This window comes from Python bivittatus, unplaced genomic scaffold, assembly GCF_059951505.1.
Source record: "Python bivittatus isolate LINGU-HERP-01145 unplaced genomic scaffold, Pbiv_v1 ctg000480_np1212, whole genome shotgun sequence".
NCBI lineage: Eukaryota > Metazoa > Chordata > Lepidosauria > Squamata > Pythonidae > Python > Python bivittatus.
Window position 1 is genome coordinate 102,211,708 of NW_028277075.1, and position 25,381 is coordinate 102,237,088.

The window sequence follows — 25,381 nt, forward strand, 5'->3', positions numbered from 1 at the left end:
TGATGATGTGCTAGAACCCAGCAGTTGAGAATCTATATAGAAATGTGGGTTGAGTGCTATATCCATTTATATGTAACATTTAATTGAATGGAGGACAGAATGCTAGCAGTTAATGTTTCTTCTGCAGCTGTTTTTCCATATATGGGACTCAGTCCTGAATGGTTCACAAAACAAAACTCTTTAACAGTTTTAATACTCTGATTTTAATTTATAAATTTGATTATGGTAAGGATGGTACTTGCCAGATTAGTTCAGTGTACAAATACTATTGTAGAGATAGCTTGGCTGAATTTTCCGCCTATTGATACCTAGGATAGCCTGTTTTTTTCTTAAATAAACAACTCTAACTTAATTTGCCAAGTTGAATTAAATTCGTTAGCACCTATAATGTGATACTCTGAGATGTAAAAAAAAAAAAGTTTATTTGATTAAGTTTGATCCATAGCATGTATTAAGAGACCTAACTCCAAGATGAAATAGCCCATGTCATTTTCTTCTTCCCCCTCCCCTCCCCTCCCCTCCCCTCCCCTCCCCCCCTCCCTTCCTCCTCCTCCTCCTCCTCCTCCTCCTCCTCCTCCTCCTTCTTCTTCTTCTTCTTCATTCTGGATAATACCTTTCTGCAATATTTTTAAGCTACTTCATTGCATTAAACTAATTAAGAAAAGAGAAAAGCATACGTTATTTTCTTAACCTTAAATTAACAATTTTACATTGGGGGGAAAACAGAAAAGAAAGCAGAGCCTGGACAAAACAACTTTTAAAAGTCTACTTGAAAATTCTGTTTTGACATTTCTTGAGAAATGTAATTCAGATGGTAACAGTTCATACGTGAACAATCTGTTGCTGCAGTCGGGGTAGATTTGTCCTTTCAGCGTTATATAATAATTATTTTTGACTATCCCCCATGCATGAAAGATCCACAGTTCTTGATGACTCTGAATGCTGTGGATATAACTAAGCAGAACACAGTATACTTAATCAGCAATGATTGCTCTAATGTTATATTAGCAATATTGGTATTTCAGCCCAAAGTGTAGCACTGGTAAGACAAGTACAGATATATGAGTTAATATTTCAGTTTTAAAATTGTACCTCTAGCAGTAACCCACTTGGTTACTTGGCACAAAACAGAATTTTCTTTTAGATTAAGCTCAATTTTATGATAAAATAAATTAATGTAATTTATTTCAGGTAATTTCTGTTGGTCCACAAAAAACAAGATCTCCAGTTTCACAAAACCATTGATTTAAACACTGGACGCATTAAATTTCCAGTTGCCTTATCAGTGGATCTACTGCTGTCAGTTCTCTAATCCCATGGAGTGATCATTCCCTGAGATTTGGAGAATTGGCAGCAAAGGAGCCATTCTCCACCAATTCTTTTACTTCCCCTGTTCCACACTCCATAGAAGAAGAGAAGCCCTTCTCAATGCCAGCTCTCCTGGCGCCAAAAGGACTCATTTCCGCTAACAGAGTGGAAGCCGAGAGCCACTTTCCTTCCTACAAAGGAAGGGAAAGAGGCACTTCTAAGTAAAGCTGTGCCCATAGGTGCCAGTGAAACAGCCCTCTGTGCAGCTCCGCTATGGGGCTACCAGCTGCTCTTCTGCAGGCAGAGCCATGATGGAGCTACCTGTGGTTTCCTCACAGGGCTGCTGGCAGTGCTGTCAGGAAGCTGTAGGTAGTTTCACTATGGCTTCCTCACAAGGCTGCTAGTTCTGCCAACAGTGCTGCTAGGAGATAGCTTTATATGTCCAGCAGTCAACTGGTAAGACTGCTGGACATGTGATACCTTGATGTATCTCAATGGTGTACCAGTTGATTGCTGGACATACACTTAAAAAGCTCCCTGAGGGTAAGATCCTGCAGGACCTAAGGTGGGAGCAGCTCTACAATGGGGGTAGCATCTCTGCAGGTAGCACTCTTGCAGTACAGCAGAACTTCTTGGGGGAAGCAGATCTTTTTATACACAAGAGAACTAGCACCAAAAGAACTGCTTCCTAAGCCCCCTTCTCTTAAGCAGGAAAAGCAGGAAGAATGACTTATGTTATTTGCTTTCAATTTGCTAATTTCACAGAGATTGGAGAAGTGACTGCAGAAGACCACTTACCCCATATTCCCTTCGGGGGGGCTGGTCTTTTTGTTGCTAGGAGAACTGGTACCAAAAAGACCCTCTTTCCTTCCTTCTCTTCCCCCTTCTGCTGCCCAAAAATTAGCAAGGGAGAGGGGGTTTTTTGGCATTGTATGAGAACCCTGATTCTCCTGCTGCTAAAAAGATAATGGCCAGGAACTCAGGGTGGGGGCTGTCTGCAGTAGCCTCAGGTATCCAGTGAAACAGGACAAGCCCCCACACTAAACTAACTTCAGAACAATTTGCTGCAGACGGACCACTCAGCACAACTGAGGGGTAGAAAAATCACACTTTTGAAATGGAAGGGGAAAAAAACTATGGATGGAGGCTGTCTTTGCAGTGAGCTGGGGGAGGAAGTGCTGAAGACAAAATCATGCACTTGTGTCTTTAACATATAATTAGTGGAGCATCTTTTCTTTGCAGTGGGGAAAGGAGGAAGCGTGGATGAGCCCTAGGTATGATTAAAGCTAGATCAGGGTGATATTTTGTGAAGTAGATAGTTTCTGTCATCTTCTTTTAATAGAACATTCTTATATTTAAAAGTTGCTTAGAGTTGAAACAGGGATTTTTAGTACAAGTAGCCCGCAGCTTAAGAAGTTCTGTTCCCAAGGTCTGTCCTTAAGTCGAATTTGTATGGAAGCTGGAACAGTATTATTGTATAATACTGTATAAGTAGTATTATGTAATTATACTACTTATTAACTTGAACCATTCTGTATTTAACTCAAATCATTGTATATTTAACTTAAATGTTGCTACAATAGGCTCCGTTCTTAACTATGGGTCTGTAAACCGGGCATTCTTAACCCAGGGACTACCTGTAGCCATATACATTATTCCTTAAAAATAAAGGAATTTTTAAGATATCTTGAATAATTGTTATTTGTGTTTAGGTAGGAGTTTCACCTTACATCCAAACTTGGAGGCCTAGCTACGAACTGGAACAACATTGCTGAAAAAAGCTGAAAACCAAGTGAGTACAGTGTAAAATTAAATACGTGAAATAGTTTCCTTAGATGTTCATGGCAGTTCTACTTAAATTGCTGAAAAATGTCATTCTAGCATCATGGATATTGAGATAGGCCATGGAACTATTTATGTGTTCAATCTAAGTTCAGCTGATGTGTTATGAAGAAAAATGAACTTTTATTGATTGATCCATTACTGGAATATTCACATTGTATTAATTTGATCCTTGATGATGATCTTGAGATAATTAACTTTAATTAAAAGTAGTGAGAATTCTTTTGGATTGTGCCCTGTGGGCATGATTATAATTCTGAATAGTTTTTTGGTTTTTTTTAATTTTAACTTTACGGAAGCATTTAGTATTTTTCAGTTTTTGCATTTGACTAGCTACAGTTAGGCATAATGTAGTAAGGATTGAAGACATAGATGGCAGCATGCAGGTCGAGATACAGATGTTAACCTAGAACTTCAGGCCATCCTGCTTACTACTTTAAAGTTGAATATTCATGCAAAGCACTTTGTAGCAGCAGCTACATCTTTTGCCTTAGAAGCTGCTCCTGGTTGTCTCTGCTTGCATGCGCATGCAGAGCAACTTCTGTCCTCTCTGTTCAGAAGCATCTCCCAAAGGTTTTACACAGCCCTGTTGAATATCAGTATTCAGTCAAGATCACAAGTGGAAATCAGTGACCTGCCAGATGTTGGTAAACTACAGCTCCAAGCAATTCCAGCCAGCGTGGACAGTGGTGAAGACTTGGACTGTTCAAATAATTGCGGTGAAATGCTCCTTTAAATCATTTGCAGTCTTAGTGAGGAATGTTGGACGTTTTTATTCAGTAACATCCAGAAGTCTGCACTTGGTGACATGCTAATAGTATTAAAGATGTTCCCAGTCATATTGGCATGTTGCATGTTAAAATATTTTACTATTAAAGCAATATAACAAAAAGCAGTGTGATTCATTTTCTTTCCACAGTATTTCATATTTAATGATATATATGCAACAACTATGTAGCCCTTAATATTTTAACTAAAGGCATTTAATGTTTACTTTATGGTGTTCTTTTGGTGTAATGAGTTCATTAAAAAAAGCTTTTGATGCTAATTCAGAAATCTAATCTGTTCAGTGTCTTTCACATGCAGTTTTGATGCTAACTGACAAGCTGTAAGTTAATTAGCACAGAACTTACTAATGAGGATGTTAAAAATCTTCACTTTTGAATTATTTTTATATTGATGTGTTCTGGATAAATTGAAGGAAATTAATCTGCTGGTGTTGAGTTTTCTTTAGTTTGCTGTGCAGATGCTTTTTGGGGGTAGGTGGGATCAGAGGAGGAAATAAATGATTTTTGCAATAAAAAAGGAGTTAAACAAAAAAGCTTGTTTTTTTAAAATCTGGGGATAACCCAAAATCAGTACGCTTAAAGTACAGTTGTTAATTAGTATGGAAGACAGCTTCTTGAATTAATATGTGGTGTTAATTAACAGGAAGTCTGATGTTGTGTTGTAATTACGACCAATATTTTTGACATAATGAGTGACTGAAGGTGAATTTTATGGAGAACAGTTTAGTAAACACATTAGAACCCAGGTATGCTATCTGTTTCTTTCTTTCTTCAGGAAATATGGATCGACTTCTACGACTTGGAGGAGGAATGCCTGGTCTAGGACAGGTTAGTATCTAGCTTACCAATAACCTTTTTCTGAGTTTAAGTTACAAACTTAAATCATGTCCTTCTCTGGAAAAATAACCATTTGAGGAATTACAGAAATCGTGTATAGAAGTGCAGAAAAGGAAGCATTGTTATATATTTTTGATAGATTATTTGTTTCATTGTAGAAGAGTACCTGTAGGTTTGCTGTAACAAAACACTGCAATGTCCTCCCTCACTTCCAAGTTTGACACTGGCTTTAATTTAATTTTCCAAACAGAACTTATATTTGCTCACTTTATCAAGAAGCAAGATCTTTTCATTTGTCATAATATTATTGTATATTCTGATCCATCAGGTACTGGAAAATTCAAATGAATTATAAACACAATCTTCCAGAATTAGCAGATGTTATTCTTAAATTTCATTCATGTACTCATGCTCCTGCAACAGGACTGTCACTTCTGCTCTACTACCTCAAAGTGGGATCTCAGATCTGCCCCAGAGTGTCTTCCAGCTGTTTAGATCAGGTTTGCAACAGATTAAAAATTCTCCCACAGGAAGAACATAAGCAATAGAACATAATCACACCATTTGATCCAGCTATAGAATGCTCCATCTTTTTCACCCAGATTCATCTTTCTTCTTTCTGTAGAAATGGCAATTTCAATCATGGTATTAACTTATCCATATTAACAGTATTTGGGAAAGATGCCCATGGAAGTTTATGCAACTAGTGGCCACTGATTTAAAAACAGATAAATGAGAGCCATTTTATCAAAGAGTAATATTGACTTTATTAATGCTAGACAGATTTCTTATTGTCATTTTTTCAAATTTATAAACCAGGCTTGTGGTTAGTGTGCATAATATTTTAAAATATGATATAAGTAGTAATAAAATTGTAAAAAAAGTCATCAGAACTATTCAGCTAGCAAGTAACCTAATGAGTGTTTTGGTGTGTTTTTTAATGTAAATGTAAAATGCCTGAGCAAAAAGGAGTGTTTAGAACTGGTGCTGAAAGGAAAGCAAATTACCTCTCTGTTGTGAAGACATTCCAAAGTAAAAGTGCCACCACAGAGAAGGCCTGCTGTTTTGCAAATGCATAATATATTTCTTTCACTGATACTCAGAACTATCAGTGCATTTCTGAAGACCTTAATGCATGAGCAAGATTTATAGGTGAAGGTATTCTTCTTTGCTTCCTAATGGCTGAAGAGCCAGATGTAAAACTGTTTTCCTTTTGACTTCATACTGTGAACTGTGTTTGTGTTTCTCTATATTTTAAATTATAGACTTGCTGCTTTAATACAAGGTAACTAGATGCAAACATTGTTTTTCTCCCTGAAATAGAATATTTCACTAAGCTTTTAGGGCTATGCTATTAGTTTAGATGATTGTGTAACTAATCCAGGGTATGGTGATACTACCAGATGCAGTACTTTTCTTTTTAAATGTAACTTTATAGCAAGTATTTGCATTTTGCACTTTCTTCCAGGTCCTTCTCAATGAATACTGTTTAAAAGTACATTTTTAACACTATGCAATTGAAACATTTCACATGAGCTTCATTCTTTAACACAATAAGAGATTCATAATTATTGTAGTTTTTCTTCTGAGCCAGACAATTAGGAAAAGAGACACATGCTGAATTTAATATATTTATTGTTTTGTTCTTGAGACCCAGTATGGTGTAGTGATTAAGGTGCTAGACTAGAAGTGAGGAGACCCAAGGTTCTAGTCCTCCATCAGGCATGAAAGCCAAGTGGGTGACTTGGGCCAGTCACTTCCCTTCAGCATAGTGCTCTGCAAAACCCCTTGTTGCATCATGCACTGATAGTTTTCTTGTAAGAACTAGGTAAGTGCAGCGTAAATAATAAGTGGATTCTGCAACCATGCAGGACAAACACTAGGAAAAGAAGCCTCAACTTTATTGTCTTTTGTCTGCTGTGGGGATCTATTTTGATAGTGCAGTTTTGTGATAAATAAGACAACCTATTTTTAATATCAGCAAGAAAATGGGTAGCACTCAGCCTCCAATGGAGTAATGACAGCATAATTAAAGTAATCTGTCTTATTATGAGTGACACATTTTTATAAGGATGGATTATCCAAGGTTTGAAGGTAGTCCAATTTTTCCAGGTAGGCAGGAATCTAGAGGTAATTTGCATATAAATATGCCTTTAACATGGAAGACTGAACACTGCTTGGCTGAAGCCTCTGATCCAAAATGGGTGTTGTCCTTCCACTTACTGCAAGGCATTAAGTCCTTTCAAACAAAAATGAAGAACATTTTCGACAGTTTCCCTCCATGCTATGTCTCATGCTGTTCTGGAGGATCTCAAACATTTGAGGACAGATTTTGGGGCTTATAGACAGTAGGAGAAATTGTCTTTTCCATCTTCTGTTAGCAGAAGCCTCCACTAAGGCAAAAGTCTTCCTGTGAGCATAAGGGCCCTAGGGGATGCAACCTGCAGTATTATTCTTAGACATAGAATATTATTAATGTATGGAAGTTTCTGAGATGGAAGTGAAATACTGTAGAAGTGAGTCTTTGATAACCTGAGAGAAAAATCTTGCTTGCAGAAATGTTGAAGACTAGACTAAAAGCTGAATAGAAGACCTTTTGGAAAATCACAAAGTTCTGAGGCATTTCTGCTTGTGAATGCCCCTGCCAGCAAAAGAAGGGAACTTTCACCAATTGTTTCTATATCCCTCTGCCGTCTAAAAACTATTCTGGACAGTCAGAGGATTCAACAGGGAAATGGTGGTGGCATGTAGTACAGAGAGCCCCAAGAGGAAGGACAAAGTGGGAAAAATGACACCCCTTTTTTGTAAGTGGAGATAGATGCTAGAACAAATGCCACTGTTACAAGATCCCATATCATGAATATTATAGTAAAATACTACAATTTACATGATAAAATCTCTTTAGATTTTGATAGATAATTATATCCAGGCTCAGATTTGGACTCCAGCATCACCTACAGGACTGTATAGGTTTGTTAATTTGCATGATGACTAGACTACTCTGGGGACTTTAATAACTTACTCATCGAACTTTGAAGCTAAGCAGAGTTGGCCTGGTTAGCATTTCTGTGGGGGACCACTTGAGTATCCAAGGCTCTTGGCTCAACTGAGACTTTGAAAAAAAACAGAAAAAAGCCTAGGCAAATCATTTCTGCAGTTCTGCCAAGAAAAAGGCATGGATGCCATCATCAGGAATTGAGCTCAGCTTGAGGACATTTTTACTTTTTATCTCATGATTAGATGAGGGACATAACTGCTGTAATTGGTAGGATTTCAGCAGTTTGAAAGTTGCATCATAATTATACATGCTAGCTACCCTGATATGATGGGACCTCACAGAACTACCAGTGATACATAGCCTCTCCTGTGAGATTGCCTTATGGTAAAAAATATGCACAATTGGTTACATATGAATTATTTTCTATTATAACAAATCAACATTCAAATATTTTCTTTACTTTTGAATGTAAAATGAGTTAATGGCTTTATCTGGCAGAGCATTTTAACATGAGTAGTATTCCTGTTATCCAATCTGGAATAAATATTGGTGATAAAATGTTTATAATGTTTGGAACTTTTCTTCATGAAAAGCAACACACACATTATGTGGAATGAAGCTGTATATGTGTGATGTGTTAAAATTACTGTCCTTTAACTAGAACATAGGTTGGTTGGTTACAAACTATATGTTTTGCCATAGATACATTATACGTAGTGATTGAATGCATGTCCCACTTAAAGATGAGAATGAGACTCGTATCCCCACAAATATGAAATATTTTCGCACAGCTGGTCAGTTGGGGTGACCTGCATTTGCATACTTTTAAATTTTAAAAGCCGTTTTATCTGAACCGTTGCATAATTATGGAAAAAAAAGTCTAGATAAACAATTCCAACACCCAGCGTACTCCTTTAGAATTAGTGCCAAACTACTCTTGAAATTTTCTTGGTTTTCAAAAGCATTTTGCTTTCTGTAGCAAATAATTCCCACTGTCGCATGGAAACAAATAGTATGCCTAAGATCCTGTAACTGAAAGAAACTGCAATGATGTAGAAGATCGATAAAAGGTCTGAACATATTATTTAGTGCCATTTTCTGCCCTGCTTGTCTGCTTCAAGGAAGCATACAGAAGTAAAAATCTGGCCTGTTGCATGGTTTTTGAGGCCACCCAGATAATGTTATGATGCCCTTTGGATTGGGGGCTAGAGCTGTGGTTGCTGCATCTTAAGTGGGCATCTTCCAAACCGTAGTTTGGAATAGCAGTTTTCAGTTATTTTCATGCAGGGCCTACCTTCAGACTAAATGTGGATATAATTTTGCTGCTCCTGGCTATGACCCACCAAGAATTTCTGATTACTAGTTGAAGACTTACACATTCAAGCTTTAGAAGTGGGCACCCTCAAGTCTCGTCTCTTCTCTTCTGTACCCAAGTTTGTGGGGAGGGATTAAACATATCCAAGTGTGATAAGTAATGGTTTGTTTGATTTGTAGTTTGCTTGCAACTAGGTTCCCAGAACATTGATTCTGGATTGGACCCTTCACTTGAATGTGACTATTACCTCCTGGAGAAAAGATAAAAGTCTTTTAAACTAGCTGTTTGTGCTTTTCCTGGCATTAAAGTGTACGTTAGGGAAAAAGTATGGTTGACTTTTTGAAGAACTGAAAATGATTTCATGGGTTGTAGTTTTTTATGTTAAAGTTGTAATAGGTGCACAGCTTTCTACACCTTGTTTTCTTGCAACAAACATGCAGAAGAGCAGATAATTCTCATTTCCCAAATAGCAGAAGTAGGTATGCTTGCTTATTCATAACCTTTATAGTGAGCAGTATTAGAACCACCCTCTTGTTCTTACATTTGCTGGTATCCATAATGCACACAAAGCGTGTGAGAGATAGGAGATAGCTATACAATTGCAGTGTGCTCAGCAAGGGTTCAGAATTTACCAATGTTATCTGGTAAATTTAAATTAAGTGTTCTTGCTGCATTTCCTCTTCTGAATTTTAAAATGTCATTTCGAGTGCACAATAGCACTGACAGCTGGTGACATGATGATGTGGGTGGGTGGGTAAATAACCCAGAGTAACACTGTATACAGCCCTCAAAAAGAGTAACTGAAACGCCAGCAAAGTCTGTCCTTCAATACAGAACACTACATTTTGCCATATTTGCCTACTGCAACTTCAGTTAGATGCTTTAAATGGTACCCAGTGGGAATAGCTAGAAAGGTAGACCATTTATTTTAAAAATGAGCATGGAGGAGGGGTGACCTGTCTCTTAGCCGTGTTAGCACTTCTACTGGAAATAAAGAAGCAAGAATTGCAAATAGCTATTTTGTTTGAATAATCGGCTTGCCAATTAGCCATCAAGTGCTTCCATCTGTGAAATTGTTGATCAGATGGGTTAGTTGGGACACTTCCAGATTAGGGCATTGTACATGGCACTTGAAAACTGTCACTTTGAAAGGTTTCAAGTACTGCACTGCATGATGCTGTAGAATTGATAAAACCTGTAGCACTTAAAAGACCTGCCACTGATCTAAAAATCTTGTTGAACTTACTACTAGTCTAATATATGTAGAGGTTAACCCTGTAATCTAATTTCATTTTGGATTATCTAATAGTGATCTCTTTTAAAAGATCTAAATGTAAGGGCTGTTTCTTTTAATAGTTCAAGACAAGTGTATTAAGCTTGCTTTCAGATACTGTATTGGGACTCTATTTTGTAACCTTTCATGAAGTTTGATATTTCAGTGGTCTGACTTACTAGAAATTACCATAATAAATAGAATTTTCTGCCTACAGATAAGTTTTATATTTTTATTTAATTTTAATGACATGTTTCTAAAATTGTGACTTTTTATAAATATGATCAATCAGATTTTTTAAAAAAATAGAGTAAAAAATATGCTAAAGAATATTGGTCCACATCTTTCCCCAAATAATTTATTGTAAAAAAAAGAGAGAGAGAGAAATGCAAGACAATAGAACTTTTAATATTGGTCTTATTATGCTGAGACCACTCTATTCCTGTTCTGCTCTTTAGGTAAGTTTTGAAAATGTGCGAGTTTGAAGGGAAGTCCAGTCTTGATGCCAAACAGAGTAATGCTTTATTTGCTAATCAAAAAACTGCTTCATCCTATGGATTAAGATGCTGGAAAAGTTGTTTTCAAGACACTCTTTTTTAGTAGTAATTAACATACTGGTTAGGGAGAGGGAAATAAGCTAATTGTAGCTTTTTATAACTTATAAGCACCTCAGTGTTAGCAAGCTTTTGCAAAAAGGAAAAAAGGGAACTAGGAATTTGCTCCTAGCTTACAACCTTCTTCCCACATATTGGGCTAAGTGAGCATATCCTGCACACTGCAAATCCTTCTTTGAAGGCAGGAAAGAATGAGTTCCCTTCTGCTTGACATATATGGACCGAGTTCCTATCAGTCCTTAAGCATTTTACTATTGTAAATAATTTCTTCAGTGATATAACTGAGTTTAAACATTGTTAAAGGTTTCCCCCTGAAATGGAAATAATAGAAATCTGGATAAATTTTGAATGATTGCAAGCAGTTGTCTGTGCTTCATTGTTCAGCCTTTTTGTTTTTCTTTCCAAAAACATTTAGCATACTTTCAGTGATGCTTTGCTTACAGGAGAGTCACCGTATCAACCTGTTTGCATTTCCATTTCTTAAAATTTGACTCTTCTCTGTTGCCCTCTTGATCAAGGTTCATTTTCTCTCAAATAATTCATATAGATTATTTACATTTTTAAGTCATAAAATCCAAAACACAGATGTCATCAATATTCCATATCCTCTTCCTTGATCATAAACTCTTTAAATCATTGTAAATGTCTCTAGCTGTTTTGTTTCTAATGTTCTGATAGCATCAAGTATGGAAAATCATTTCTAATGTACCTAAGAAGGAAATCTTACAGTACCTTACTATAAAAACAAGATATTTTGTTCCTGTATTGTCTTTGCTTCCTCCATCCTGATTTCTTTCACAAGTACTTATTGACTACTGTAATGTTATTTAATCAACCATACAGTTTCTCGGTACATTTCATAAAATAGATTCTGTTATGGTTTACTGCTAGTAGTGTGCAGATACCATCTAGTGTAATTTGTGGGCCCAATCCGGTGCTCAAGAAATAGTCCAGTGTATTCTGGATTGGTCTGGACATAGGCATTCTGGATCATTGCCAGGATCAGAAATGTGAGTTAGAAAAACAGATCTTTATTATTCCATACTCTAGCATGGGAGGAACATAATTGCCTATATTATCTTTGCTTTTTAGCAGACTAGAATGAAATTGGCAGGCAAGGTGATGGGAAGGTGATACATGCAAAATTTCATACAAGTTGATACAATTACTTTTAAGCTATGCTGATTTTAAATATATTTAAATACCTAGCTTTGTTACAGAGACAGACTGATGAAATTTCAGCAGTAGTAGTCCCTACAATGAAAAACTCTATTAACAAGTTTCTAACATTTGAGTGTTTTGTGCAAAGAGAACAGGTGTTTGTAACAAATTATGATACCTATCATGGCTGCACTAGAGCTGATTGTTGCTGATTGAGATGGAGGTATAAGGGATTAACTTGCTTTTATGTTATCTTCCATTAAATAAACTAGTTTATAAGCCACATCAGTTTATACTGGTTAAAAATAGAGTCACTGCTCACATGAGAGTCTGAAAACAGAAGTGGAGTGAATGATAAAACAAAATATTTCTCCCTTATCCCAAATCTTTCCACACCTCAAGAAATTGCAACCACAGCCCAATTGAAAGGATCACTCTGATTTCAGGGCAGGCCTGTCAGTCACTGAGTGCTTTCCTTCCTTACCCTTCTGTGATGTTTAACCTAAACTCATGAGATCTTAAAAGTGTGTAATAGATGAGCTGCATATACTGGCCATGCACTCCACATCACCAGTATATACCAGGCTTCAGTCCCAGATCTTTCCATGTTGATTAGTGAAGTCTGAGTGGGAGCTCTAAGTATGTTCCTTTGGACATGCATAGAATCTGTTGTGTATCTGGGGACCTGTAAGACCTGTCTCCGGTTGCACAAAAGTTCTACTTTCATTCAAATTATTAGATCTATGATTCAGTTGTTACTGTTTAGAGCAGGAAGGACAAGAACCCAGGGAATGAGTCCAGATATGCATGGAACTGTTGGTACACAATCCAGTTCTCCTACATACCATGACCATGAAAAAGGTTATTTGACTGGCTCAACATCACTTGATGAGCATTATAGTTGAGCTGAAATTTAAACCTCTTATCTGGCCTACAACTTCTGCTTCACACGTAGCTCTCAAAATGGTGGTGTTTAGATGGTGTTTTCTACTCCATGTACTCAAGGTTACTAAAATTCTTCTTACGTGGCTTAAGTTATTTAATTATTTACTTCATTCTGTTTCTCTGCTGCTCCATTCCTGAGACATATTGTCCATTGTGCCTAATCTCATAAGAAGATATTTGCAACTTCTTATACAATTAGGCACATTTGCAGTGACATGTTACCCTTTTCTTTGTTAGGAAAATCATTTGTCCCAGATTCTTCTATTGCAAGTCTGCAGACTGTTGTGCATCTCGGAATACATGTATACTTGATTACTTGTTCATCTCCTTATAGTCATGGGTGCATTAACCATTAGATCATTTGCAGATTATTTCTACTATATAGTGAATAATAAAGCGTATACATAATACAATTATTTTTAAGAGGCAAATGGTTTTTGTGCCATTGAAGTAGCACACACTCTCAATTGTCTCTAGGTGTAACAGCTGAAAATCTGTACTCCAAGAGTTAAGTCAGCATGAAAGAATTCATTTCCACTTTAATGACCTAGCCTTGCTGGGTTAGGACGATGGGGAACATGCTTCTGACTTGCACTCCTATTGCCAATTAACACCTCCTATAACAGGTTGTCTCAGCTAGTCATTGAAGCAGAGGCAGTAGAAGTAGTTTACATGCATCTTGTTTTTCACACTAGTTGTTTAATACTCACAAAATTAAGTATTAAAAGGTTCCTATTTTTATTTTACCGGGTAAGAATAAACATGACAGTGTTGGATAGTTGTACATTTGCTTATGCTTGTTTTGTTGTGTTTATATTTTAAAAGGGTTTTATCTGAAAATAATGGATGGAAATAATATTGGATCTAACCATCTAAGAATTTAGTCTAGTTACAGAGGTCTCCTTTATAATGACATTTTTAAGAACTGGACCACTTTTTCCACATTTAAAAACATTTTTTTAAGAAATGCAGCACCACTAAATGGGGAAGACTGTTCAGCAGGAGTTTTAAATGTTTCTCTAGGTCTGCGGGTTTTTTTTATAGTTGTGGCATTTATTTATTTTCCATCATTTACATTTAAAGAAATGTATGGTGATGTAAAGGGCAGTGCTCTAAAATGACACTTTGATTCATGATAAATCAGCAGGTATTCTAATAACATAATAAAACTGGCTAAATAATTGATACCAGTTCACACTAAGAGAAAGGTGGAGTAATATACCTAAAAGTGTTAACAAATTTGCTAAAAGGCCTGAGTAGATAACACTTTGAGGCGTTAGTTTTATGCTGTTAGAATGGCAAATGCCTTTTTTAACACTTAGTCAACAAGGGCTGCCCAAGGAAAAGTCACAGCTTTTATAGTTGGATTATATTCGAATGCTCCTGAAGAAAGTAGTGCCTCATTTGAACCTCACTGGATTAATTTGTGATCTGATTGTTTGATCTTTGTTCTCTTAGATTTTTAGAAACTGGTATCTGTATTTTAAAATGTAAAAATGCTTTTTAATTATGAGATACTCCCTTAAATTCTGCATTTGCTAATAAGGAATGGCTAAGAGAAATGATTGATGCAGCTTACAGCTGATACGATTGCCCTGCAGGCAGGTCAGTTCACTGTCTAACACTTGGTAGACAGTTTAGTCAGAAAGAAGCATCTGTTTCTTTTCTTAAAAAGTATAATCAGGATTGATTTTCCTTACTTATCTTTTATGCACTGGATACAAAAGAACTTTTAAAAACCATAAAGTTTTTTTTAATTTTTGTGGCTTACTTTAGTTGTAAGTAAACCACCAAGTTTAAAGGCTTGCTTCAGTTTTAGTCTTTGGTGATGATGTTAGCACATTGATTCTCTGGGGAATTTGATGCATCTGGTATTTCAGCGAAAAGTATATTTACTTTTCATCACCTTTGTAGATCACTGGTTAGAATGGAAAATGACAGGCAGATGTGGTTTGATGTATAATCTAACAATTTAATATACAAGTGCTGTGCATCTTCATTAATGTTGCCCGGTGGTAAATGGGAAGGGAGGGGAGGAAAACACAAAGCTCTTCTACAGTTTGTGGCTTACAGATGTGCCAACTTGTATATCAGTGAGCTTATAGATAGGTACAGAAGAGTGTAAAATAATTGATCATTCTGTGGAACTGAGAGTTTACCTTGCTATTTACAGACAGTAATTTTCTGAGCATCATTCTTGATTGTAATTTGGTGGATCAGCATCTATGTGTTTCTTTTAGACCCCTTTAAAAATAATTTGCTTTATTACTGTAGTTATTTACTTTTCTACTTATGATGGTAACTGTAAACAGTTTACATGACTGAAGAGTTTAAATACAGTTTTGTTTAACTAGATGTCCAGAATTTTGTTTCAAAACAATATAATGAATTGAATTTTTGTTGTTGCTCTGAAACTATTCACACTGTAATAGTAATATTTAGACGAAAATGTACCTATACTTGGGGTAGCAATTATACATTCATATATAATACAGCATATTATTGAATATGCAAATAGGGCTATATGGCTGAATTGGCACATGTAAGATTAGTTAAAGCAAATCTAAGATAAAAGAATTGATTCTCAGTTGTACCTGAGAAACATATATCGATGGATTGGCAACAAGCAGTGGAATAGATTCCTCCCCCATCATTACCTCCTGAAGACCAGATCTACTCTAAGAATAGAGGAACCTTCAAGATTAAGCACTATAAGTAGAATGAGAAGTCCTGCTAACCAACTGGCTGTTTGCTTATATCAAATGAAGCTATCTAGTTGTTCCTTGTTAATCATAATATTTGGCATAGGATTTTAAATCAACTAGTTGCATACAGTCTGTGGTGTAGAGTACCTTAGGGAAATTTGTTTAGCATTCTTTGGAAGATAGAAGAGGGAATAGCATATAGTCATATACTAACAACTTGTGGTTAAATTAAGAGACATTGTGAACATAAGTGAGGGCAAAGCAGTAATGTGTAAAAGCCCATAGGGTAAAAAGGTCCTCTGTAAGCAAATACATAAAATAACATAGCAATTCAAAAGCTAGTATTAGCATGGGGTTATCTATAACCTGTCAGCAGAATGAAATATTAAAAGTTGCATTCTGTGCTTAGTACTATTAGAAGTAGTAATAGAGGGATCAATTGAAGGGGGGGGATCAGACTATTTAATGACAATGCTGTTTTTTCAGAAGCTAGTAGAAAATGATGATTGCATACAAAAGGAGGAAATAGAACTGAGTATTCCAGAGTCCTGGGCAATAATGTGGAGAGATCAAAATCACTTAAAGTTTGTTAGCAAAATTCCCACTACTAATTTTTAAATTTTCTAATGCAGTCCTTCCTTATAAAATATTCTTAATGGCATTGAATACTACCTATTGCCCCCTTTTAATGGTGCTTTACCATTAAACCTTCAGGTCACAAATGGTGGCAATTATTTTCATAATTGCTATCATGAAACCTCGAACTGTTTCATTGTATAGTCATCGACAAGAGCTGCTCTCAGCTGTAGTATTTAGAGTGAGGTCATTTGCAGGAATTAAAAGCAGGACCTTCTGAACTGTGGGCCCAATTCTTTGAATCTCCTGTAAATACCCAACTTCATCTTTTAAAATTCACATATTGATATTTTATGGCTAAGTAGATATTTTAAGCTGTTTTAAATATAATGAAGTAAAACCAATATAGTGTTAAGTAGAAATGCGTATTGCATGCTTGATCATCAGCATATATTGGTTGGGGTTTTTTTCCCCTGTAGAGTTATCCTACAGAATCTGCCACAGTTAGATGATTTTGTACTACTAGGTCATTATTCATAGGAAGTGCATAATTTTTATTTTGAAAAGCTATAGATGGCATTCTACGCTTGAGCAATACATAATTTTGGCCTTGGTCGTCATTCACACCTGGGACAATTGTGCTAATTTTTTATTAGCTACTCATAAAGCAAAGAGCAGAGTATTTTGTTCACAGCTTTTCTGCCTAGGGATTGGAAGTCCATTTTTTTCTCTCACTGTACCAATGGATCTGCAAAATGCTCCTGTAGCCTTTTTCCAAGTTCTCTTTAGCTAAAAACTGATGAAGCAAAGGGAAATTGTGTTTGTGTTGGTGCCAGTTAATCATGCTAGCCCAGCAGCATTTATATTCACACCACTGTAAGAAACATGTAGTTAATTGGAGATTGTGTGTGTGTGGGGTGTGTGTGGGTGTGTGTGAGTGAGTGAAAGAGAGAGAGAGAGAGAGCAGTACTATTTTTTTTATTCTGACTAGGTAAATGATGCACAACGAAATATATTTGACTGGAATTGAGAGACATATAAATAATAATAGGCACTGTATGAATGGGAGGTGGATCTGTGTAATCCTCATAGATGCAAGGCCACTACTAAGAGTGACGGGGTTCACATATTGTGCTAAGCCACAATGTGACATGTAAGGTTTTGGCTTAATATATGAAACTAACCATTATGCTTATTCATCAAACCATGGCATTGAGGTATTGCAGTGTGTGAAGTCAACCAGTGACTTGCTGAAAGACACTAAGGAATTACAGATGCAAAGTTTGAATTAGATCTTCTAATTCATAGTTCAGTGTCTTACTAAGCTTGTTTTCACATAATGTAAGGAAGGATATTGAGTGTTTCACATATATGGAAACAAGCACAGTAACCTTGCATTCTTCATATTTTTAAATGATGAGGGAAGAAAACAGTTGAAACCCTCCTATATTAGTGTAGGGGTTTGGGATTGCTGCTATCATTTTTGTTTTAAAATTCTGCAACTAATAGAACCAAATGTGTTCATGCTATGTCTTTTTAAAATGAAGCACATTTTATTTATAAAGTAGAGTTGTGTACATTATAGAATGTTGTTTCTTTACCTAGGGTCCTCCTACAGATGCACCTGCAGTTGACACAGCTGAGCAGGTTTACATCTCTTCTCTTGCACTTCTAAAGGTAAATATTTATGTGTTTTTTAAGTATTGTACAAAGCACTGAATGTATTATGATGGGGATGTTTCTTCTGTGTCTTGTATCAAAGGTGATATTTGCTGAAGCATTTAAAAATCAGGTATGTGAAATGGTTGGGGAATCAGAAGCCCTCCAGGTGTTGCAGAACTACAAGTGCCAGCAATAATGCCAATGGCAAAGGATGCTGAGAGTTGTGTGGTCAAGCAACATCTGGATAACTATAGCTTCCTGATATAATCATTTGTTACATTCCTATTTCCATTCAGTTTTTCCTACTGTGCCTAGTAAGAATTGGTCAACACTTAGCATCTAATGAGTATGTTCAATTCTCATTGAACTCTTTATGGGTTCTTTGCCCTCCATTTTTTTCACCACTGTATATTTTTAAGGAGCAGATAGTATACTGGTAAACAACTTTAATTTTACTACTATGGGCAGCTGTCTGTTCCATGCCTGGAGATACTTTACAAATAGCCTCTAAGTGTGAATCACAAAGTGACTTATTCAAATTATGTGATGGTTTTTAAAACTCTTTAGAAATCTTTGAATCTTATAAAAAAAAATCAGATTGAATATAATTATGTGCATTTAGATTACTGCATCAGTCTTTATATCTTAAAATGTTTCTTTGCAAGAAAAACATTAAGGTATTAATATAATAATATATTCAAAACGTGGGGAGAATGAAAACATTTTTGCTTGCTGCTGGAAGAAAAATGAAGTTGGTCCAAGTGTTCATCCAGGGCTGAGGACACATTCTAAGGTTGGGGTTCCCAGGGCAAGGCCATTGAGGAGGACCATGGGCTTTACAGGAAAGTGCCAATGGGACCATAAATAAACTGGGAATCAGTTTTGATTGTATAAACCTGGCATAATATGAACATAAGGAGCAATATAACTATTCTTGTGGTAATAATTTGTACAAAGTGAAATTTCTGTACTATCTTCATAAGCAGCCCTATATGGAATACATTGCAGTAATCTAAATGAGAGGTTAGCAGAGGTTGGATTATGACAGTGAGGCTGTTGTTCTCAAACTAGGACAATAACTGGCACATCAATCAAAGAGAATAAAAGCTGCTTTATGGTTAAAGATGATACTTGTGCTGTAAAAGCAGAGATAGATTTTTCCTACCAGTATCTCACTGTTCTGTGACATTGTGCTCTTCAGAGGTCTCCAAGTTCTTTTCCAATGAAGATATTTTGAACATAGATTTTGTAGATTGTTCTATACAAACAGAACTAATAGGCATTGGAAGGAATATTTTATAATATATTCTTTTCTCTTTTTAATGGCATCATCTTCTGAGATATGATCCATTCTCTTGCCATCCCATTGTCATTTGCTTTCAAAAACTTGATTTCTCCATTAATAGCTTGCTGTGAATCATTATGTAAGACAAGTAATATTATAGTATTTTCAGAGAATGCTGCCTGTGGCCTTATAACTCTAAAGATGTGAATATATAATAGAAAAGAAATTTAAAACCACCAGAGAATCAAGCATCTGTTCCTTAAATATTATTCAGTAGAATTCTGATCTTTCCAGATGTTGAAGCATGGTCGAGCTGGTGTTCCCATGGAAGTTATGGGACTCATGCTTGGAGAATTTGTTGATGATTATACTGTCAGAGTGATTGATGTGTTTGCTATGCCACAGTCAGGAACGGTGAGTACTTTCAGTTAGTACATGTGCTATCACACTGGATAATTGTACCTCAAAAATTTTCCTCCCCAACACGCTTAATTTCTTTGAAGAAGATATTGATACAAGCAGTATATATATCTAAGCTTATAAGAATGTGATGCTCTATCTTCTACATAACTTTTCCAGTCATAAATAACTACATTGTTTTGTAACTAGATATTATCAGTTGCATGATGTATTGAAGTCTGTGGTAAACAATATGAAAAGTTCAATCAGAACTTATTCATACTGTTTTCCTGAACTTTTTCTGTAGAAATCTTTGACTATGATACAACTTACATTCCAGATGTTTCTGTTGTGGTTCAAACATCTCTTTAACCTGGCAGTAATTAAATAGCTACTGGGGGGTAACTAGACGTTTTGTTTTGAACCATTTCAAGGGAGAAACAGGCTGCTTCAAGCATTTGGAAATCCTTTGAGCTTGAAATAGAACTATTCCAAGCTTGAAACATTCTATTCTGAGTTTCAGAGAGTCCATTTTGTGCTCATAGCAGAAGTTTTGTACTGGAAATTGGATATTCCATCCCCAGTTTCTACCATAAGGAAGAAAAAAAGGCATGAGTGCATTAATCCTACTTAAATGAAATTTGAGAATTTAGAATATATCTTGAAGTGATCTTATGACACAGATCCATGTAGTTTATAGGTTACAAGGTTACATAAAGATGCTCCCTTTTGCCTGCATATCTGGTTAATTTATGTTACCTTCAACAAATTTTTGTTTTAAAAATACAAGCAGAATATTAAAATATAAGTAGGTAACAAAATCCAACAAAATTTCCTTCCTTCCTTCCTTCCTCCCTCCCTCCCTCCCTCCCTCCCTCCCCTATTCTGCCGCAATCAAAAACGCATGGTGGTTTACATAGAATTTAAAAACCAATTATATCTATAGTACCAACTTCTGTAAAAACAATAAAAACAGCACCAACCAGACTTAAGAATACAAACAATAGAAATGGAAGTTAAAGATGGCGTGATAAAATCAGGGGAAGGCTCTTTGAAACAACTCACATCTTTAATAAATTCTGTAATGTCAACAATGCAGCACCTTTCTGCAACCAGTTATCCAGGGATAAATGACCACAGAAATACTTCATGCCTCAAATTTTGCACATTAGATCCAGTAGGATCCTGCAGTTGACTTAAACAGCAATTGAGATGTCTAAGTGAAAAAAGCTATTTTGAAACCAGATAAATGCAGATATTGTAATCAGTTTTATCCAAGAATGCGGCATGGCAACCATCTGTTCAGGCACCTTGTTCAAGAAAGCAATGTTGGTAAATAGTAGTAGTTCTTACTTATGGCCTTTTCAATTGGTATAGTGTCATGAGTATCTTTTTCAAGATGGTTAGACAATTTCTCTTACAGAAGCATTAAAAAATTTCTGCACTCAGTCATTCTGGACTTTATTTATTTTTCATTCAATTTATGAACATATTTATGTCTTTGATGCTGTATTTCTAATTACAAATATGAGGTTGTACTCATACAACCTCATATTTGCCCAATACTATGCTATGGCTGGTGGCCAGCTAAAATGTACAAATTGAATATGACCGGACATTGCACATTTATGAACTGAATTGTGGAATTAAGAGTCCAAAGTAGATAAGAGTAAATTTGTCCTCTTAAATGATTATTGAGAGTTATTTTGTATCATTTTGAAGATAACCCAGAGAAGATGTCAAATTATTTAGGGAAGTTACATCCATCTGCCCTTCAAGAATAGAAGATGACAGAGGAGCATTGTTTCTTCACTACCATTACAGAATGGGGTTGATGAAGAGCTGACCTGTCTTCAAAGAGACGATTTAATATTACAAAGGGGCAGTGCTTTGTTCCATTTACTTTTCTTCTAAAATGTTCTTCTAAAATTTAAAAATACTAAATTTATAAACTTAGGGTACTAACTAAAAAGGTGGATTTTGATGTGGAAGCTATTGGCTAAGTTTGTCATATTTTGATTCCATAAAAATCAGTGGTAATTTATTTTTTGAATTGCTCTCAAAACATGACTAATTTTGACTGGATATATTGTAGTGTATAAGGGATCTTGGACAAAGCAGTCACAGTAATTCATTGAATGTTCTAAGTTTAAACTCCTGTGCACTCCTGAAAGGGAGCAGTGAATACAAATGAATAAAATGTGTTTGTTAAAAGAAACATTTCTGTGATTCCTGACATCTCTCTTCATTTTTTGTAGAAGATCACATTGTTACTGTCCTGAATTAATCATGTGAAAAAGTTGAATTAGTTGTACCTAAAATTACCTTTGTTAATCTGTTTCCAAATGCAGGGAGTCAGTGTGGAGGCAGTTGATCCTGTGTTTCAAGCCAAAATGTTGGATATGTTAAAACAGACTGGAAGGTTAGGATTTTCTTTATTGGCTATAAAAATAATTTTCTCTATTGACTATAAAAATACATTATAATAACACTCAAGTCCTCTTGATTTCCTATCCTATCATTTACTAATGTTTAAACATAACCTTATTCCTTCTGGGTGATTTATATGATAGGTTACTTACATTTAATAATGGATTTAATATATTGTAGAAGGCCAGCCTAAGTGTTTTCAAATTTCTAGTGCTGATTGTCTCCAGGTATGGAGTAGTTAGAATATTCAATAACAGGTTACATTTCTGTATTAACACAATAGAAAAGGGACAGTTAACCACCCTTATTCTGATTTTTCAACCATTGTTCTATACACCCAACCAAAATTATTTGGGGGGGGGGAATTCAAATATTAAAAAAATTCAGGACTTCATTTGGAGTCTCTCAACAGTTGTCATCTTTGTGCTAAAATTCTTATACTGATATAAAAACTTACAACTGTATAAGAGTTAATGTTAACAAAAGACTCAACAGCCGAGCAGAAAAGTGCAAATTGCTTTTTGAGCAAATCTCTACTTTTACTGGTTTAATTGATATTTAATCTTTTGCTGTTGCTTGTTCCTATCATCCATGCTTGAAATGGATATTCTGTGGTGAAAAACCAACTTGGCTCTAGTGTTAGAGTAGGTATTTCCCAAAGTGCTGAAAAGATAAAAACTGGATAGGAGGTGTGGCAACAGGATGAAAAACTGAGAGCCTGACCTACACTTGTGACTACACCTCCCTTAATGCTAGCACTCCTTCACCACATTTTCATGTTTTCATTATAATGTGGTGAGCATAAATATAAATGTTTCTACTGGCGCTTTCTTTTGCCTTAGTATTTTCTTATGCTTCTAGAAGTGTTTGTATTACATTGTTGCCTTTCATGCGTTCTGCTGAAAATAGTTGAATTTCCTAATGCCTCCTTTATTCCAGACCTGAGATGGTTGTTGGCTGGTATCACAGTCATCCTGGTTTTGGCTGTTGGTTGTCTGGTGTGGATATCAATACTCAACAGAGTTTTGAGGCCCTTTCAGAAAGAGCTGTGGCAGTAGTAGTGGATCCCATTCAGAGTGTAAAAGGAAAGGTATGTGCTAGTTTATATGAAGGGGGGGAAAGTGCCTCTTTTAATGTTTTTTAATCAAATCTTATATTATGGTTTCTTTTACATGGAACATTTTGGAAAACAGAGGGTTGTGTCAACCATTTCTTTAGATAAAAATATGAGAATTGTCTTTCCCCCCTTTTTTCCCTTAAATTAAATATAGCTAGCTTGAGGTATATAGAACGTTTCTACTTTCTTTAACTATTCTCTGTCCTTTTGTTCTTGAAGAACTCTTTGGTCCTTATGGGTAAGTCAAAAAGGAACTAAAAAAACTTTCCTACATGGAAAGTGTTTCTATTAAATGCAGTACAATCTGTATTTTAGGGCCAAGACCGTTAGTACAATTTAGATTGGTGAAATCTTCAGTCTTTTCAAAATGAAATCATAGCAAGTTATGTTAGATTAAATCCTTCTCTAGAGAGACATAATGTTCTCTCTTAAGATGGAACTTGATACTTTTTGCACGTCCTCCAAAATAAAAACTTCCCCTAACAACTTTGCAACCATTCACATTTTAGGGTAAGTTTGCAGATGAATGATTATGCAGAATCCTTATGAAAAGAGATTAACTTGCAAAGCATATTGGGTTATAGTTTGTCCTTTGTTGAAATCTCTTTTGTTCTTGTTTGATTCTTTTTTTATTTCTTTCTAGCCCCATATGCCATTTTCCTATTTCCTGCCTCATGACAGCAGGGAGCAGCTCTATTATCACCTTCACAGAGCTGTCTGCAAATGTGAGAGGCAATTCGATTTTGCTCAGCCACAGGGAGAGTGGATTAGAAAAACTACAGAACATACAGAAATTGGCTAGGTGGTTACTGCTTTAAAATACTGCTGAGGTGTTTTGTTTCAGCATGCTTTCCTATTGTATTACAGAATAGTCGTTCAATTAATATGTATGACATTTGTGCTATGTTATAAATATTTTAAGTATTTAAGTTTTTGTGTTAATGGATCTGTGATCGTAAGCTGGTTAACCAACTATAAATGTTGCCACTTTCTTGATAGGATGAAATGATCACTTGTATGAGTATGATAATAGCAGCATATGGCCAAGTTAACTGTTAATTTTCATTTTAAGAGCCAGGTATATTTCTATATGTGTGTCCAGTTAACAACCCCTCCCTCCATTAAAAAATCCCCTTAAATGAGGTGAATTTGTAATTGTAAAATACCAAATGATGCTTAGTATTTCAGGTTGCAGGGATACTAAGAAAGAAGGGGGGGAAATCTAAGGCAAAAAAACCCAATTTGGTGATAGCTTTTGTTGTGCTCATCTTCTTTTCATATTTTCTTATCTTCTTTTCATATTTTTATGATAAATATCTTTTCATATTTTCTTAAATTGAGACTTAATCTAAATAAGAGAGATGTGCTTATAGTTAGGAGAATGAATTCTACAAGTTTTTCATAGAGTATTTCCTTTCCTGAAGAATCAAGTTAATGCTTGAGAATACCCCTAATATCCACCTGAATATTAGGTAGCAACTGAAGCCAGGAGTATCTTTGCCTAACTTACCTTGAAGTGCCAACTCTGTCAGTTTCTGAGAAGGCCTCACACCTGCTTTTGTTGCATCTAGGCTAGATTATCCCAGTGAAGTTTATATTCTGTTGGGTTATCACTAGAGGCTTCAGAACTTGGGCCAGAATGTTGCAGTGAAAATGCTGGCGAGTGCTTCTACCTATCCTGCAAGTAGTTTTAGTTTCCTGTTTGCTTTCAAAAAGTTACCAAATTACTTCCAACAGCCTTCCTGAGCATGGCATCCTCAACCAAGATAGGCCACAAAGTCCATATGGCCAGGGGTCACTGACAGTAGAAACTGTAGTTTGGAGGTCACTAGGTTAGGATACAGCTATTCTGCAGTAACTGCTGTGTGATTATCCTAGACTGTCATGGACCTACCTTCTATAGCTTGCTAGAAGGACGTGTCTTTGTCATAAGTTCAATTGCCCGTTAACTTCAGTTTGTCATTTTCTGAATGCTTTGCCCTATTCTGCAATTTTTTTTTTTAATTTTTATTTTGTGTCTTCGAATCAGTGTTGACTCCTGGCAACGGCCTGGATTAGTCTCTGCAATTTTCTTGGCAAGGTTTTTTGAAAGTGGTTTGCCCTTGCCTTCTTCCTGGGGCTGAGAA

General features: G+C 35.8%; 1 protein-coding gene across 4 annotated transcripts in view; it reads left to right on the forward strand.

The window, feature by feature from the left end:
• The window catches only part of PSMD14 (proteasome 26S subunit, non-ATPase 14), a 61,322-nt gene that overhangs the window by 6,147 nt on the left and 29,794 nt on the right, over positions 1-25,381 (forward strand). For 2 of the 4 annotated variants that reach the window (XM_088146646.1, XM_088146647.1), the window contains 7 exons: positions 3,021-3,100; positions 3,709-3,869; positions 4,714-4,766; positions 17,968-18,039; positions 19,604-19,723; positions 22,060-22,130; positions 23,078-23,228. In XM_088146646.1, the coding sequence (XP_088002772.1) occupies positions 4,719-4,766; positions 17,968-18,039; positions 19,604-19,723; positions 22,060-22,130; positions 23,078-23,228 (462 nt within the window). In that variant the 5' untranslated portion in view covers positions 3,021-3,100; positions 3,709-3,869; positions 4,714-4,718. The remainder of the gene's footprint in view (positions 1-3,020; positions 3,101-3,708; positions 3,870-4,713; positions 4,767-17,967; positions 18,040-19,603; positions 19,724-22,059; positions 22,131-23,077; positions 23,229-25,381) is intronic. The other 2 variants (XM_088146644.1, XM_088146645.1) reach the window with 1 other exon arrangement.